Source organism: Crassostrea angulata, chromosome 2 (assembly GCF_025612915.1).
Source record: "Crassostrea angulata isolate pt1a10 chromosome 2, ASM2561291v2, whole genome shotgun sequence".
NCBI classification, from domain to species: Eukaryota; Metazoa; Mollusca; class Bivalvia; order Ostreida; family Ostreidae; genus Magallana; species Magallana angulata.
This window is the reverse complement of record NC_069112.1, coordinates 32,997,115-33,016,839: the sequence shown is the minus strand read 5'-3', so window position 1 is coordinate 33,016,839 and position 19,725 is coordinate 32,997,115. Positions and strand designations below refer to the sequence as shown.

The window sequence follows — 19,725 nt, the reverse complement described above, 5'->3', positions numbered from 1 at the left end:
AAACTTTACATATAAGATAAAAATATGGTTTAAAAAATAATTATGTAGAAATATTAAATTTTGTCGAAAAAAAAGTAAAGAGGAACATTGTCCACGTATTTTTTGATTGACCCTCGTACTGTGTGATTTATATATCTATCGTCAATTTATCTTGGACAAGATTTTCAAGTTTAAGATTTGTATAACATAGGAAATAAATTCGTTATCCAGGTCCAATCACGGGTGTACGGGGATTTACCCCGGGTTGTATTCCATATATGTATGGAATACAACCCGGGGTAAACCCCTATACACCCTTGATTGGACCTGGATAAGAATGGTTATTTCTTGTTGTTTATTCTCATATTCGGTGTATCTGGGGTTAAAGTTTATGTATTCATCTTCCACCGTGTACATTGTTACGCAAGGATACGGTGATTGGAAGAAAAATTTAATGTTTTACTTTTTTTTTGAAGTGACAACTTGAGTCTTACCTTTGACAAGATCGTTCAGCAAGGAAACAGCCGTTACCTATTGATGTGCAATGATGTTCTGTAAGGAAAATGCAAATGTTTGCTATAACCGTGTTTTACAAAAGATACTAAATCTGAATACTTGATGAAGGACAAGACATATGTTTGACTGAATGCCAATGGTTGTACTATGGTTAATAAAAATGTATGACTCTCAATTAAAGTGTCTACATATGCACATATACGACTACTTTTACTACCATAAAAAATATTGCTTCCTCGTTATGCATTGTGAAGGAAGAAAACAGATTATCACATATTCATTTTAAAAAACAAGATTAAACAGACATTCATTTCCAGTCAAGTTATTGACAAGTTTACTGTTGCTAGTTGTTTTCCACAAACCAAGCAATCCAACATGATTTTTCAAAATGTCATTTAACATCGATATGGATAAAAGTGTCATTTATTACAAAGAGATCAAGACAATCTCCGGGGTTTTTTTTTGGATACAACAATATCAAGATGACGTCCATATTGTATCATATATATGTAGCATATATATAGGAAAATGTTTTGCTTCGTTGTTGATAATTTCCTTCATTTTCGGAAGATAACATGGGTATATTCACATGACAGGACTGGACGTGTGTTTCTCGCATTATCACCGGCTTCGGCTGAACAGAGTTTGCTCCATATGAGGCATTCGGCAAATTTAACTATTTGCACACGCATTGCGTCTTGCACTACTTTATTAAATGTATAATGAAAACGTCATGGTCATCTTTAATTACACGTAGATTACTAAAAAAAAAAAGGTAACTCTTATCAGTTTGCCTTGAAAAAGAAATAGTTATACAGTTATATTCATAATGATTCAAATCACGTTTTTCTTAACATATGTGCGTAAGAATATTGATCGGAAGTATAATTCGCTTACTAAAAGTAAAGCTTATTTACGCCTTGCTACTTCGGAAATCAATATATATATTTTATATATTATATATTGAATGAAAACTAATTTGTTCGTATTTGCATCTACAGAGCTGACCAAAGACATTACAAGCCAATCATTTCCTTATGAGGAATACTTATTCTGTCTTACAAAGTGTATTACTACGCCGCTTTAAAACGTAAACAAATGTTGTCTGCTGTACGGAAATGCAAAAAAAAAAATAGATTGAGTTTATCACTCAAGAAATTGTTTTGCTTAATTAATTGCAATTTTTTTTATTTTTCTTATTGAAAAAAATGTCTCCTTTTGACTTGCCCTTTTTGAAGCACATAAAGGAATAAACCGAAAGTAATCTTTTCAACTTTATAACAGAAAATTGTCAGACATCATTTTTAAAGTAAAATAATTTGAGAAAAATAGTCATTCGGTGGAATTTTACTGAATAACTGAATATATTCGCTTTAATGCAAAACTTAGTCAAATAAATAAAAGGGACAAATTGACTAGGCTAACAGGATTAATGTATCCCAACCTGAGAGAAATTCAATGCCACCCTCCCATCCCCTTGAGGTGGTAAAGAACATCTGTCGATACTGTTCATTAAAATATATTATAATTGAAATACTTTCACCGGTTTAGAATTTTCTTTCATAGTATTCAACCGAAAAATACTTTTTATAAAATTTTGGAAAGTTAAAAAATTCATTGTTCTCAACGAGAATCGAACTAATGACCTACAGGTTTTTAGTGAACCCACTAACCCACTGCGCTACGGTGTAACATATCGATGATGGGAAAGAAACTATTTAAAAATATATACTTGATTTTATTGTTTATTTCGATAAATAATACCACACAACGTGAAGGTGTCATATACCACATTACTTGAAAGTAATGAATTTTTCAATTATCAAATTAAATCTATTCATTTAACAATTTTTTTCAAAAGAGCGGTCCCCATACATATCGCTTCAGTTTTAACCAGCCAGTACCGGAATTGCATGCTTCCAGATTTACTTTTTTGCGTACTGCGTCATCAAAAAGTGGTGTATAGAGCCACCTTTATTATTAAATTTTCATTTTAGAACACTCTTGTGTTTTTAGGTAAAAGTTTCATACGAAGCCCGCCATTTGTTTATACTTTTGAACACCGCGCTCTGCATTTTTTGCTAAGTTTAGCCTACCACAGAGTAAGTAATGATTTAAAACTTGTTTATTATTCTGTAAAAAGATGATTTTAACATGCTTATAGCCTTTACAGTAGCCATAATCATTTTTACGTGTAATATTTGAAGCTTTCTTATTACAGTGTTGTCGTCTTCAACAAATGTAAACATAGGCTTGTTTTGATTTGATCAACTTTCTGTGAATCATTTGCTGAACTTTATATTGATAATTGTACAAGTTATCTTGAATGTTTTCTGATGGATTTGAGCTAATATTTGTGGTTAACTATGTTTCCAAGTGTTATGCCGCAAAATTTTATTTCTGTGGAAGCCCATAAGTGTCATAAGCTTTATGTATAGTGTTATTATTGATACCTATATATTAACGGTGTGTGAATTTATTTTGTATGAAATTCAAAGTGTTTCATTGTATCCTTTGTTTATATTTCAGTCTTTTACCAAATACACGTACACATTGACTATCTTCCTGGGAGTTGTTGTTAATGTAAGAGAATAACCATACTGTGCAAGACCGGACCAGGGCGTTCTTACGTGACAGAACAGCGTAAGAGTTTATCTTCAAAACAACAGAGGCTAGACCTGATAAAATTAAAGACGACATTGAATTATAAGTGACAATTAATTAAGATAAAGGGACAAACCATCTCTCAAGAGCATCACTGATAAAATCACAATAGATCCATTTTGTATCCCCACTGTATCAAGTTACATTTTAAGACTACATTTAGAAATCCTCTGCTGCGATACTGCGGTTTCATTAATATCTGTGGGGATCAATATTTTTGATTCAATTGAAATAAAGTTTCAAGAATACGTAAGTTCGTGGCCAATGATTGTTTTAAATGCAAACTGTTAGCAGAAATTGTACGTCAGTGAACATTTATTTTCCTGGATTATCTTAACAACGAAATCCACGATTATTAGTATTTAACGAATATTGATGAAACCACAGTATGCTTTGATCACATTTTTTTAAATAGAGAAATACTTATTGGGTTTTAAGCGGGTGGTAATGTGGGATCTCGTCTCCAAGCACCCCTGATTTTTTTTTATACGTTTTGATAAGCTATTTATTTTCCCTTTTTTTATGCACGTCTTACAATTTGAAACATACTTTCAAACAGCTTGTATGAGACATGAGAAGTGTTTGGACATCCAGACAGGAAACTAGTGCAGTTGTAGGAATCCACAGCTGAGTAGCGCTTTCTCAAATACAAACAAATATCTGAAATTAAAAGCAATTAGTAGCAATCCAATTACTTTAGAAACCATAGTTATATTTCAAATTAGTGTTTTGAAATGTGTCTTTAAAAAACAAACTTTAAAAAAGATGTATAATTATTCCTGACACTCTTCGAACTTTAAATTTTCAAGCATACTTAAACTATGAAACATTTCATATTTTAAGGGGGGATGCATCATCACGTCATAATAAATATGAGTCGTTCATAGTCCATACCGGAGAAAATAATTTGTTCCGACCGACTTAAATTCAAAAGTGTAAATTTAGAGCATTATTCACCTAATAACATGTATATAAAAATAGCAAATTTTAAACGCTCTGTTTGATATACTAATTAATTCATACATTTCTCTGCGATTGTACATTTTTTTACAGTTTCCATTTTTTTTTTTCAAATTGAGCGAATTTGCTTAAACATTACGACTAAGTTTGAAGATTTTGTGCTTAACATATTTCAAGATAGAGCTAATGCTTTCGTTTCATTAATCGTATTACCTACCTTCTTGTATCAATATGAAAGGATATTTATAACAGAACTCTAACAGTTCCGTGATATTTTCGTTTGGTAAACACATGTATCCATTATCTTTTGTACAGTTGATAGCAGAAAACCTCTGGTTCCACTCTGTTTCGTTTCTTGGACAGTATTTTGTTGAGTAAACTGGAAACTCATAACCATCGAACTTTTTCTAAAAATAGATATTTCAGTCAACTATGAGAAAGTTGTTAATAGCAACCAGTTCCAGATCAAAATATAGTTATATGAAATAAAAGGTACCTAGCGGTTCATTAAGTTTAATATATAACCTCTTTAAACTTTTGCTTAAAAATGTGTTTTGAAAAGCTTAATTTTGATTAGCACAACGGAAAGGCATGTGATAAGTCATATTCAATAAAATATGAAGAAATAAAAATATAATCTTGGAATAATTTGAGGACCTTTTACTTAAAGTATTTTAAGAATGCCTCCATTTTTAGAAATAAATAGCTTAGCTCTTGATCTCCTTTCTAAAATCATAATAAACATAACTAGGCCGAGATTAATTATTTCTTCCCAAGATACATATGTAGTGTGATATTTCATATAAATAAATGAACAATTGTCTCAATAACATAGATTAACTCAATGCAAACAAATTATCTGTCAAACAGCTGAAAAAATATATCTACAATGGGTTCTCTTAATACCAGCATATCTGCATACTATTGAAGTATTTGAGAAAACACTGTTAACAATCGAAATTTATATGAACTTATGCCTTTTAATATCAATAAGGCGACCAGAAAGGGCTTATATTACGAGTATGGTAACGTTTGATTGTTGTTTTTTTATTTATGTTGTCGCTAACGTTCTTTATTTTTGTATGTAGGCCAAGGTCTAGCTTTCAATCAAATAGATGACATATGGATTTTGTTCACTATAGGATATTGAGCATGACGAGTTTTATTTTGAGTGTGGTTGACGTTAGCAAACAAATGTTACATAAACCGGTGCCAGACTGGCCCAAAACTACACACTTGACACCACAGCATAACAATACCTACCTGGTGAAGGGTTTAAGAGTGTATTTCTCTCATGCAAGGCAAATATGTGCATTAAAATGTTCTCATACTAAGTTTTAGAAAAGTGCGTTCCCGATTGAGTGTTCTTTATACCAAAAGAGGATGAGAGTTCATTTAAGAATTATTTAAAGCCCTTTGAACATGGGCAATAATCAATGCATTGAAAAGGTATTGGAAGGTGCACCCTGAGTAGACATAATAGACATCCCACATTGATCGTTTTTTTTAATTTCATTTTTAATCATCCTGTTGAGTAAATTTAAAACGAACCTAGAAAAATAAAATATCTTCAGTTGTAATAATCAAAACTACCTAAACGTGAATTACATTTTGATCAACCTGACCTTTGCATGAAAAATTCTATAGTATTTTTCTTAATTGAATCAATGTTAACGTTCTTATCACTTTTTTTATTTAAACAAAGGTTAATTTTTTTTTAGATTTTATGTTTGCGTTCCTGAACATGTGGTCAATTTATAAACAATACAAAATGATTTTAGATTTTATTAACAATGCTCAGCTAGATGAGGTCTGCTGCTATTTCTTTCACACACAAAAAGGAAACCAAAAAACTTAGAAAAAATGAAGACAAATAAGACCTAACTCAATTTACTAGAGTAAAATGTTCTTGGGTGTTCAGGCAAATTCAAAGTCAGTAGACTTTAATTTAAGGTATGAATAGACGTTATATTAAAGATAATAGTTGCACTTAGCCCTTTTTGAAAGATAAAACTGATCAATAACATTAATGTGCTGATTAGTGCGCCTCTAATATGTTTCGTCAGCACAAATCATCGAACAACTTTCAATACATTATAAATATATGACCAAACACAGTGACTTTGTCCAAATCATGATTCACTCTTATTTGTCATAAAAATCTACAGTATAAATTGGAAAAGTTGATAAAGGAACAAATTTATATAATTAATAATTCAAATAAAAAAAAACATGTATTAAAATTAATTATAAGTTATTTTCTTCGATACGTCTGCAGTTGCATAAAGGAAGCAACAGACTTCTAGATGGAAATTCAAACTTATTAAATTCAGAAATAATAATACTAAAAACAAAGTCTGAACCCTCTCTTTCAGCCATCATAAACTATCTCTCCGATCCCCACTTCCATTCTAATTAAACTTAATACATATGTGCTTTACAATTTTAACTTCTATATAGATGAAAAATGTCATTTCAACTTAAATAGGAAAACCACTTTACTTTCACACTCGTAGAAAAGTAAACAAGAGGGTAGGAGCGATATCATTCCAAAAAGCAAAAGACGAAATCCTGAAGCCAGATCCATGTTGTCTTACAATAAAGAGGCAGTAAATTTTATTTCAACACGTTTCAAAAAATCATTTTTTACTTCTGAATAATTGAAACCGAAACATGGAATTACCTTATTACCGTATTGGCTGTCTGTGAAAGCTCCTTAAAAATATGTCGTAAACATTTAACCACAAATCAATGATACATTGACGGTTTTTAATTGAAAACCGGTTCTTCTCTCCGAGAGAAATACCTGCATTGCAATGCATGTACTTTCTAAATACATTTTAATACAAATCTACATGTATACAATGACCATATACCATCTGAACACGATGCTGTAAACAGGAAACATGTTATCAGTGCATGTCTAATTCATCTGATTCGAGTGTTTAAGATAGCATATTTTAATTCGTTTCTCAAGTTTCGTGTGTGTCTGTTTGTCCTAAATATTTACAAGAATGATAAAGTATTACATTTACAACTCTAACTAAACTGCTAAATATATGCTTATCAACATGGCGTTGTGATAACAACGTCATTGAAAATGAAAACATTTTAGAGCCAAATGAAGAGTGTAAGAGTGTACTATTCTAATACAAGACAAATATATCGTTTTAATTTTCTCATACTACGTTTTAGAAAAGTGTGTTCCCTATTGAATGTTCTGTATACTAAAAGAAAAGAAAAGTTTCAAAAGACATATTTAAACCTTTTTGAACATGGGCAAAAATCAATCAATTGAACATGTATTGGAAGATGCACCCTGAATAGACATAATAGACATTCAACATTGATTTTTTTTTTCTAAAACTAAAATAAAAAAAATCATTTTTTTATTGTACATTATGTAAATTTTAAAGGAAAACTAGAAAGTAAGATATCTTTAACAGTAATTATCAAAACTACCTGAAGCAAGGTTGATCCAAGAATAGAATTTGAATTAACATACAAATGTATAATTCATGTTTTTCATGCCAATTATACCTTTGTATGAATATATTTGAACCTTTCTTCTTTATTAAATCAATTTAAAAGTTCTTATTGTTTTTCTAATTCACGCAACCATTTTTTTAGAATATATGTTTTTGTTCCTTAACATCGGCCACTTTTTAACAATGCCAAATGCTTTTTAATTTTATAAACATTGCTCAGCTAGATGAGGTCTGCTGCTTTTTCTTTATCACAAAACAAGAAACCAAAAAACTAGGAAAACTGAAGTCAAATAAGCATTACTTAATTTAATGGTTTAAAGTGTTTTATGTGTTCAGGCAAATTCAAAGTCAGTAGAGTTTTTTTTAGATATAGATTTACATTTTATTTGAGAAAATAGTTTCTATTAGCCCATTTTGAAACATGAAAGTGGTTAATAACATAAAGTTGTTGCCAAGTGGGCCTCTTAATTGTTTTCTGAGAAAAAAAAACTATTAAGGAACGTTTAATACACTATAAAGGTATGATGACCAAACAAAGTGAATCTTACCAATTAATGATTTACTTTCAATTGTCATACAAACCAGCAGTGTAATTTATTTAAAAAGGTAAAAAAAAATAAATGAACAATTGTATATAATGAATAATAGAAATAAAGCAAATATTAAAAAAAATAATAATTATTAGTTATTTTTTTTCAATACATCCTGTCTGGAATACTCAAACATATTAAATTCACAAATTCACATATTATGAACCTAAACATAAGCTCTGGACAACCTTCTTCAGCCATCATAAATTATCTCTGCCCACTTCATTTCTTCTATATAGATGAAAAATATCATTCAACTTGAATAGGAAAATCGCTTTACTTACACACTCGTAGAGAAGTAAACAAGAATGTAGAAGCGATGTCATTCCGAAAAGCAAAAGACGAAATCCTGAAGCCAGATCCATGTTGTCTCTCAATAAACAGGCTGAAGGTTTAATTTCAACACGTTTCAAAAAATCAATTTTTTCTTCTGAATAACTGAAACAGAAACATGGAGTGTCTTTTAAACACTATGGCCTGTGTGTAAATGCTCTTTAAAAATAGGTCGTAAACATTTATCCATAAAAACCAATGATGCATTGACGATTTTTAATTGAAAACCAGTTCCTCTCTTCGAGAGAATTACCTGCATTGCAATACATTCACTTACAAAATACATTTATATATTTTATTTATGTCTGTCTGTCCTGCATAATTACAAGGAAGATAAAGTAAAACATGTACACGTAAAAACTCTTAATTGACTGCTACAAATATGCTAATCAACATAGCTTCGTATTCGGGTCATTGAAAATGAAAGCAATTAAGAAACAAGCATATAGAATTAACGTAGTTTTGGAAGGTGTTGGAAATGTTCATTAAATAATTCAAAACAGGTGATTATTTGTTAACGCCGTTGGTGTCAAGGTGTTGCAGGATGTATTAAGAAAACTTAGAATAAAACGGTCTAGGCAACCGTCCAATTTTTTAAGGATAGCTCAATTTTAAGATGACAACCAATCAGTTTCCATTTTTTATGGAAAGTCGCACTGCATTGTGGCAGGAAATCATCTTCAAATTTTTGGATAACATGGGCATATTTCAAAAATTTCATTCATTTCTTTAATGAGAAAAATTGTAAAAATTAAAACGAAATTTTAACGTAATAAACCATGGATTTTATGCTGCAGTTTGAAATTATATGCTATATATTATTATACGTTATCATATGAAAAATAATGAAGTGATACCCTGTTTACATACAATCTATGTATACCTTTAATTTCGCTCCACATTTTTAATGCCTTTAAATCAATTGGTTGCATGTTTTTCTTTTAGCTCGTCATCATAGTATTTGTAAAATTATTGTAGAATTGAGAGGAAAAAAATAGACCTCATTACCCTCTTTTTTTATTTGTAAAATAATCTGTTTGACCCACCCCATTATGTTACCTGGTGTGAACTCGCTTAAACCTTTCACATTGATCGTCTGTACCAAATGTGTCACGTGATATGTATACTTATAAGCGCGTTCACTGTTAAATTAACTAATGAAATTGCATTAGTATAAATATGACTGATAAAGCTCTCTGAGTATAAAGCAAAATGTGCAATATTTTGGTTCTCGCCGTAATATTCGTGGTCTCTATTCAAGGTATCCATTTGTTTTTTTTAAATCCTGGAATAAATGTCACCAATATCATCGAATAATAGAACAACTTTGTATGTTTTTTAAACTGTGTGTTCCTATTTAATATTCATCAGTCGATGACACTTTGACAAACCAAGGAATTTGTGTTTGATATGTGTTTTATACATTGTACATAGAGGCTCTCTCCTATCGTTGTCCTGTCGGATGGGAGCAACATGGCGTTTCCTGTTACTTGTTCTCAAAGAACAAATTGAACTGGAAAGACTCATTGGTAGGATATTTGAAAAAAAAAACGTATATTTGTAGTTCTATTAATTATTTACTTACAGCATCTATAAATTTCTCAAATATTAGCAGTTGTACATTATTGATAAAGTTTGCATTCCTTTTAGAGATTGTATATAGCAAATTATAAAGTTATATTTATGAATTTGGTGTATTTATATTTTAAATGTGTAGTTGCATATCATATTTTACAAACATAATTGAATTGTTTTGTTTGATTTATTTATGTTAATAACAATTATCATATGCATTTCTTTGTCAATGTTTTTAGGACAGCTGTGCTTCGGTTGGTTGATGGTTGGCAGCCATTGAGTCAAAGTCAGAAAATATGTTCATAAAGTCAAGATTATATCATGAGTTTGGTGAGTATTGATTTTTTTACACCAACAAAAGATATCTTCTATTTCTGAAGAACATTGATTTTTACTTTTATATATACAGACTCGGTCCAAAAATCTGCCATATCTAGTCCTGTCCTCTTATAAGTATAAGCATTCATCGTTTAGCTCATTAAAAGTCCATTTTCACTTCAATAGGTATACAATTTGTACATGTATAGAACGGTTAAACCTCAATTACAGTATATAGGGTTATTTTCACCCCATGTTATTTTCGCCCTTTAATAATTGCAAACGGTATAGTCCCGTCTTGAATTCGTCCAGACGCAGTTGTGTTAACAAAAATATTATTTGCAGTATAGAATTCGTCTAGTCTTAAATTCGCCCTCTAACAACGAGGGCAAATGGGGCGAAATAAAATGGTGGCGAATATTTTCCTGCATACAGTACTGATGTATATTTCGTACTTTTTATTATAAAACTTTGATAATTTACTTTTGATCGAACAAAAGCTGATAAACTTGAACTCCATCGCAAAGTTAGAATTAGTTTTAGTGGTACACAGTAATGTGTACATTAACAGTATTGGTAACTTAAGTACTAAAACTCACCATTTATGACAAATTTACCGGTATATATATTTATGGGAGTATAAACAAATTAAATGTTTCTTACCGAGTTCTCATTCGGTCTCTGAAAGATGCAATCATTGAAGAAAAATACATAATCAACCAACGCCTCCTCTGTTTTTTTTTATAATGCTCGCTGCTGTAATTTTATCATGAAACGCCAAAAAGTATTTCATTATGTAAATCATTACTTCATAGTTACTTGGTTCTAAACATATAAGACAAATGAATGGAGGACATTTGCGTTTAAAAGTAAAATATAATATAAAAGGAATATTGTCCATACAGTTTCATTTAAGTTTTCTTTTTAAATGAGAATTAAAGTGTTACATGTATATCGACAAAGCAAGCGTCGCACAATAAAAATTCGAGGGTATTTATTTAAATTTTCAGCAAGTCTTTATTTTTGGCTGGGTGCTACCGACCAATTTCGTTCTGACAAGAAATGGTACTGGGTTCAAACGGAACAAAACATTAAAACTGGATACAGTGATTGGTATCGTACAGAACCCGACAATCCGGGTACTTATATATTTTACGTTTTTATAACTCGTTCATACAATCCAGGTACTAATACTTTTGTTTCACGTTTTTTTTACTTTACTTCGCTGGATAATCCGAGTACTAAAATATCAGGTTTAAGTGTTTTCTTTAGCTGTTTGCATGCTTATGATTAAATTTGTTAGTTTTTTTGTATAAAGTTCTATATTTGTGAATGTTTGATTAGTAATAAAAAGTTATTAAAATACTGATAGATACATTAATTTCTACATGTATATATGCATACTATATACACACTTACAGGAAAACAGCATTGTCTAGCGATGAGGAAGGATTTTCATTACCAATGGTCTAATGATTACTGCAATCAAATGTTTGGCTACATCTGTGAACGACGTATGTATTATTTTTTTTATCCTTTAATTTCATTTCTTAAAAGCGTCAAGTCGTTTCATAGGATTAAACTTTGCCATTTCCCATATATAAAGGTGGTTGAAAAATAATCTAAAGGTGATTAAATGTTTAAGCTGTGCAAGTTGGTCGCCTGTCTTGATTGTTAAGTTTATATTCAACATACGTTTGGTAAAGTTTTTAGTAAATTATTCATTTACCGGAATAAAGAGGTGTATTTGTCTGTGAATTTTACAAAAATGGCATTTAACTATATCTTTGATTGGCTTATGTGGATTTTTTTTTAGGAAATAAATGCAAGATTTATTTGCGGTACATATGATTTTTTTTCACATACTTCTATTTTTAAAAACTCCTCATCTTATTGATGAGAGATCGTAAGTAATTCTTATATAAATGTGTTAATTTATTCAATTTTAAATATTGAGTATCCGTATGTATTTTTAGCCTTGCTTCTTTTGACCTCAGCGCAGCTTTAAAAGAAGTGGGCAAGGATATGCGACAGTTGACTTTTACACGTATGAATATCTGAACAAAATAAACTAGTGTAAATAAAAATTGATTTAATAAAATCATTTTATGAAAAGTAATAAAAATTGATTGTGATTTCTTCTTTTTAAATGTATTTTGGATCTGGATGTGTTATTTAATACCACCCTCCCCCTCCTTTCCACAATTGAAACAAAAAATTAGATCTTATAAAAAAAGAAACAAATAACTTTATATAGTAAAGCCTTGTCACGGGGTCACAGGTACGTGAGTCTCATCTGACAAGAGTTGACCAGATATTTAGAATAAGAAATTCAAAAGGGCCCTGCAGGAAGTGGGGGCAACCTGTTTAAGATAACCAGCTGTAGCTCACAAGGTGGCACGCATGATTTGACATCCTAAAAAACCTAGATGCATACAACAAGAAAGCGTTTTATGCATGATTGGTCATCTATAAAATGTAATATTATTGTCAAATACCTTAATAAAATGTGCTTTCATGAAATAAAATGGACAACTACCACTTGTGTGATGATCGCAATGCTATAAGATACATGTAATAACTACCAACAGATAAATCCGGTATCACAGTCTCTCGTTTAAAACATGCCCCAACCCTTCCTTACGAAAAACTGTAGACAACTTGGTTATTCATTGGCTTTGTGTTTATGATTAGTTCTTAACCTTTATCATATAATTCGCTTTAAGGTTATTATTCTTTCTAAGGAACTGTTGTTAGCACCTTAAATGATTCAAGGCTACTACGTGCAATTAACCTTTTTAAAATCAAATTTGAAATTCTAACATAATATAGTTTTGAAAAATGCGTCGATATACAGTTGTGAGTTGCAAATATACGGATGGAATTCGGTTAAATACTAACTAAAGTCTAACTTTGAATTGTGACTGCCGATTAACTATTGTAAACGTTAATGTTTAGCAAAATTAAATTTTCTGAAAAAATCCTGTTTAAATTAAAAAAAATAAAATAAAATAAAAGACATTAAATCAGTCATTTTTCCCTGAATTTGTTAAATGAAATGCAGTTAGAACTCGTTGAACTATATGACAACACTAAATATGAGTAGACCATACAAGATAATGGAAAATGACTTGACCCTTAGGTAAGAGATAACTATTATTAAAGTACCCGATTTAATAATTGATTGAATGTTACAAAACCTTGCAAGATAACACAGATGAAAGCTCGTTTAAACGAAAAAGTTGTTGATACATTCTTAGGTCAAAAATCAGACAAAACATCGCCTTTTAATGGAAAACTTAAATAAGTAAAACATCTACCGATGATAATGTCTGACATACATTAAACATTTGAATTTCATTGAAAGGAACATATGGTCATGATTTTGGTCAAATTGTATGTTTCTATTTTTATTATTGACAATGCTTCAGGAATACATTTCTAATGATCAAATGAAATTCGAGAGTCAGTCGTAAAGTTTTGAGCAAGGTACAGGGCTAACAATTCTTTGTCATATAAACAAGGTTCGTGTCCCGTTTTTGTTTACATAGCTTTAATATACCAGTAAAAATCTAACAATTTTTTAAATCTTGATATTCATTTTATATATGATTTAATGTTCCCAATATCCCAATATTTAGTACATTCACTTTAGGTGTAAATATTTTTGTTCTCCGACATTCAAAATGTATAAACAAAAGCTTTGTTTACATAACAGAGAATTGTAAGCTCTTGATCTGTAAATTGTTTATAATTCAACAAATGGCGCTTAAACTGTGGTTGCCTATTTTAAAATGCCTTACTGAAGCATTGTGAACATTAGAATGAGAAAAATAATTTTTGACCAAAACCGTGATCATGTCCCTTTAAAGTTCAATTAGTTATTTGTAAATGTACTGACCGATGTTTCGCTAGATTAGATTTGATTACTTTTATCACTTAAGCCTAATTATGGGATTTTAGCACTGGTGCCTGCGCGAATGAAGCAGATGGTTTTGAAAAATAACATAATTTAATCTGATAGATAATTGTCACATTTAATTATGCTTGATATAGGAAATATCACAGGCGAAAATTGTCTCTCAAATTATACCGTGCATTTATACGTCCAAACTAGTATATGATCTTATCGTTAATGTTAAATACCTATATTTAAAGAATTTCCTATGTCGAAACTGCAACATAAATTTAACATGGTGTTAATGTACATAAATTATCTTATTATATTAAATGTTAATATATTGGACACTATCGAAGTTTGTAAGCCATATTTACGGTCATACTTCACAGAGACACAAGGATAAAAGAATGGCATTTAGGGGCTTGCATGTGTTTCTTGTTCAAGTTTTCGGGATCTTCCTGGCAATATACTCTAACTCTGTAAGTTTACATTCCTATTTAGGACTTTGTTTTTTTCACATTATTTTTTTAGTGTTGTACTTTTTAAAAATCGTTTTGAAATAATTTTTAAACAAACTCAATGTGCTTAAAATGTATTTATTTTTTTTCAAATCTGTGAAATTAAATTTGAATTTGTGAGGTTTTCATCCAGTCGGGAAACCGATAAAAATATATAAAGTAATCTTTTATTAATAAAATTTGTTATCAAGAGTGATTTAAAAGAAGTAAATTTACATGTATTAAACGTTGAATTCTTCATTTATCAGAAAGAAATGTTAATAATTAGATTAAGATACGTAAAATGTAAAATAAATGGTGAATTTTTTTATTAATAAGTAACCATTCTTGAGTAATGAATTTAATTTTACAAATGTTTAAGCCTATGATAAAATTGTAATAAATTTAACCTAGTTGTTAGAGTGTATCTGTCAGGATTAGCGATGGCATATGGGAAAATATAAAACGGCGTTAAATGCTTAACAATTATAACACTAAACTTTTCAACTTTTTTCACTAAAGCAATAAGCAAACATAAACCTACTTAATGTTTAATTATATGACGCCACGCGGCGTAAGAATACACAGAGTTATATCAAAATTTACTTTCATTAGTGATATCAATTACATATAGAGATTAACATCTAATAAATGACTTATTACTTAAGATATTACGAATCGATTGTTACTGTAATAAAATGTTTTTTTCAGATCAACATGTGCTTCATATTAAAAAGGGATCGCGTTTCACAGTAAAATGTTTAAATTCTAATAAAAAAATTAGGGTTAACGTTAATCAAATTTAATGGTAATTCAGGTACATTTTCCAGTTATTTTTTATTCACCGCCATTATAAAACGACGCATTTTAATTTTTTTTTATTATGAAACATATTGATTAAATGTAAAAAGAAATGCGTATTGAGTGATACAACAGAGAATAATAATATACATATTGTTTGAAACGTTGCCTATACAGAACATCAAAAACAAAACAACACAAACAAACAAACAAACAAAACTATTGTAGAACACCAGTGAAGGGTTTTATGATTTTGTTTTTGTTCACATCTCAGGCTGCTGAAACTGTGCGTAGACTCGAGAAACCGTTATTACAAACAATTGCCATGACAACCTATCCACTTAACGACAGTAGCTCCACCTACACGGGCTACTTCCGTGCTCCTGCTGATACAGAGATAAAGAACTACAGGGGAACTGTGGACGTCATCACCCAAGGTCTGTACTGTTTCATAGTGTTGTGAAATCATTTTTGTTCGTTGGGTTAATGTTCGTGGGTGGCCAGTATTTTTCTGGTTCGTTAGAACGTAATGTTTTTGGTAATGTAATCGGGATCATTTTAATAAATAATGAAAAAAAATGGTGTCTTTAGATTCGTGGGGATATAATTTCGTGGGGCAAGGGTAACTCACGAAAGCCACGAACATTGGTCGCCCACAAACAATGACGATTCCACAATATCAGATACTCATCAATAAGGTTGAAGTTGTAATAAGATTATTGCTTACTTTGGCAACGATATTTCTTTCTGATATTATAAAGTAGGATTTAAACGGTTAACACACGTGTAGGTGTAGATTACTAATGGGCTGCTAATGTATGCATCAATCTGATATTTAAAAAAAGGAACAAATGTTTAACGCATACTGAGTATGCACTATCCACCCCACTCGTTTTCCTAAGAAAGATAATAAAGAATTAGTTGATATTAGAGTGTTCTTTCAACTCAAAATAAATTATGAATTTTCAGACGCATTTTTAAATATAAAAACCCTAAATATTGGTCGATTTTGCAAATCATGATAGAACAACTTTTCACCTTACAACAGATTGAAAAGAAAATAGTTTGATCCCACTTCATAACAATCACTTCTCTCAGAATTATAGAATTGTGGTTGCATAAATCATTGTTTTTTCTATTTAACATATACTAGATAAAAATGTTGTTGGAAAATGAAGCCCCTCATTTGCTACAACTTTAACCATTACGTAGAGTATATGACACTTAAATAACTGTGGGATAGATCTTGAGTTGATAGATCCCTCTAAGATCAAGTATTTTGTTTATTTTCCTGTTTCGGGTACCCATTTGCGTATTTATTAAATATTTATCTATGTAAAATGTATTGAAGTGAATTGTAATTACTTCGTGAGACTGCAATTGGCAAGGATTAAACTCTTGAAATATTGTTATTTTTCCATTGAAAAAATCATGGGGATTTATTTAATCAACCCATGCTAATGCACATGTACTTATTATACATGTTTATGACAATACACGTGGATGTTGATACAGCAATATTTACTTTCAGGTGAAAATAATATGTTTGAAGCAGTTTTCACAAACAGGAAGTACAAATACGACCAGTGGATAACTTTGAAGTCAACATCCACACGAGAAACCGTCAACCTAATCTCCAATGACAACTACGACATGCGTGCGCAAACAGTTTTCGTTGAAAACAGTTGCGAAGTCGGTGTGGAAAAGTATGAGAGGGGTAATATCACAGAATATGTTGCCACGGTCCGAAATTGTGCGGATCAGGACAAACTATCAACTTACTTTAGTTGTCTATTAGTCGACCAATCAGGTGGCTCTATTCAATGGGGGTCACGTGATTTAAACTATCCTGGAAACCCAGCCATTCGCGAGTATTTTAAGTACGTCGACACCTACTATACGAGGAGCGAAAAGGGCGTGTACTATGCCGTTTTGAATTATCCTGCAATGAAGGCAGATAACATCACCTTAGAGAGATTCGGTTTCGTCTTGTATGTGATAGAGCCCAATTATTCAGCTATAGCTGCCAGTCACTATTGGTTTTATGATATATAAATACACAGTGGTTTTTTGTTCATTTTTTCAATAAAAATGAACATTCATTTCTATAATTCTTACGATATGTTAATATCTAAATACGTAAAGGTTACTGTTTGTTTGGTAAAAAGGAAGTGTTTTATTTCAATATAATTCGAAATAGTATTTTGATACCTTACTACATGATTTGTCTTTGGTAAAAATGAGCATTTTTTTCAAAATAATTCAAGAATAAATCTTTACCATCATAAGCATACTTTGTCATTATTTGAGAAATGTATCAGCTACTTCTAAAAACCAATTCACACAATTAGTTCATTAATGAGAGTATTTACGTTTTACAAATATTAATAAAAGAAGCAGTATAAATAATTAAAACATGGGTCTTGCATTACGATAAACAATAACAATATAACATAAAAGGGCATGGTTAGTTAGGATTTTGGTAATCTGTTTCCTTTTTTAAATGATTACAATGCTTACGAAAGGCATTTCCAATGATCAAACAAAATTTGAGAATCAGAGGTTGTGTAATAAGGAGATACAGAGCTTAAAATTCGTGTTAATGTAAATAAAGCTTACGTCATATCTTTGTTAACATTTTAAATGTTGAAGTGAAAATTTGAATTTAAAATCTAAATGAACGTGATAATTTCGTTTAAAATCAAAACAAAACTTGTTTAAAAATTCATGTGAATATTTTTTTTAAATGATCACTGAATCCCTCAATTCGATACAATTCTTTTATCGTGCCAGCATATATCGCATTCATGTAATAATGTAGCACGGAACTTTGATTTTAATTTGATTTGATTTGAAAGTCGAACACTTAGAGAATGTTTGATTTTTTAAGTATTCATTCTAGTCTATTTCGTCCGGATATTTCGTTTGTTTCTTTTTCATGCATCTTTATGTGATTATGCATGATAAATAGGTTAGCCTGCCTGCCTGCCTTACCTCTCTCTCCCTCTCTCTCTCTCTCTCTGTTTATACCTTTTCCTGTTAACGAGTTCTATACAGAATACTTCCTTTTATGAAGTTTCGAAACATAACCTTTATTAATAGAAGAAAATATTTACAAAAAAATAATTATAATAAATACAATAATGGGGAACAATACTTTAAAGTAAACTATTTCAAAATTTATATTTAAAACATGTACACATTTTGATTACTGAACACATTAAATTAAACGATACAGTTTGTTATAATTTCAATCTGAAACAAAAAATATACAACAGATATGATATCAATATTTGAATTCAACTGTTATTCAACACCTTAGTTAAGTAAACTAAGAAGCTAATAAAGTAAAATATTTACATATACGGAGTATAGTTATGATTTCATAGCTTTTTAGAAACGGCCAGACTGAAGTATACCCCCCTCCACCCACCCACCCGGTTAATCGATTGGTCGAAACAAACAACGACTGAAACTGACAGGAAACTGACATGACTGAAATCTACACGCCCCGTTTATCAATTTCTAAGCAATATCACGGACTGTACGAAATAACCATGAAGATGTCAGACCAAAATTACCATAGGAGACGATTTGGCTGTTGCTTTTAGCGACTGCACGGATATAAATTAAAATAATTTGGTTAATTGTTTTCTTTTTTACGATCAATTTAATAGTTTGTTAAAATAAAGATGTAAATATAAACATTAATTGCTTTTTGGATGATTCATGCGGTTAATGAAGTTAACGATCAAATTACATAGTCACATTTTTTTTCGAAATTTTTTTGCATAGCCTTTTCTGGAAACTTTGTTCGATATTGTTTACATAAGTTTTTTTCACCTGATATTGCCTGCATCTGGGAACCATAAGCGGTATTACCCATATAACTTACATCCCGGACAATATGCCCCGAATATACTTCCTTATGCGGAAAAAAATGAAACGAGCAAAATTGTGATAACCCTGGTCATATTTGATGCAATACTTTCGGCCACTCAGAGAATAACGTTCCTATTTACCAAATAAAAGAATGATGTAATTATAATTTTGATAATCAATGTCCGCTACATCACTAAGTAGAAAAAATGCACTGGTTTCTG

General features: G+C 30.5%; 2 protein-coding genes and 1 pseudogene across 2 annotated transcripts; 2 read left to right on the top strand and 1 right to left on the bottom strand.

Annotated features, from left to right (window-relative positions):
* Nucleotides 1–469: 469 nt before the first annotated feature.
* On the bottom strand, nucleotides 470–8,562 carry LOC128170606 (uncharacterized). Its single transcript, XM_052836385.1, has 4 exons — nucleotides 8,482–8,562; nucleotides 4,337–4,526; nucleotides 3,709–3,819; nucleotides 470–531 (listed from the first exon to the last, which is right to left on the bottom strand). Exons 1-4 carry the CDS (start codon nucleotides 8,560–8,562, stop codon nucleotides 470–472), a joined length of 444 nt encoding a protein of 147 aa, XP_052692345.1.
* A 1,180-nt stretch (nucleotides 8,563–9,742) lies between these two features.
* Nucleotides 9,743–12,536, top strand: LOC128174212 (perlucin-like protein; annotated as a pseudogene).
* A 2,081-nt stretch (nucleotides 12,537–14,617) lies between these two features.
* Nucleotides 14,618–18,028, top strand: LOC128170605 (uncharacterized). Its single transcript, XM_052836384.1, has 3 exons — nucleotides 14,618–14,803; nucleotides 15,897–16,059; nucleotides 17,154–18,028. The coding sequence occupies exons 1-3, from the start codon at nucleotides 14,654–14,656 to the stop codon at nucleotides 17,675–17,677; spliced, it is 837 nt and encodes a 278-aa protein (XP_052692344.1). The 5' UTR covers nucleotides 14,618–14,653; the 3' UTR covers nucleotides 17,678–18,028.
* The last annotated feature ends 1,697 nt before the right edge of the window (nucleotides 18,029–19,725 follow it).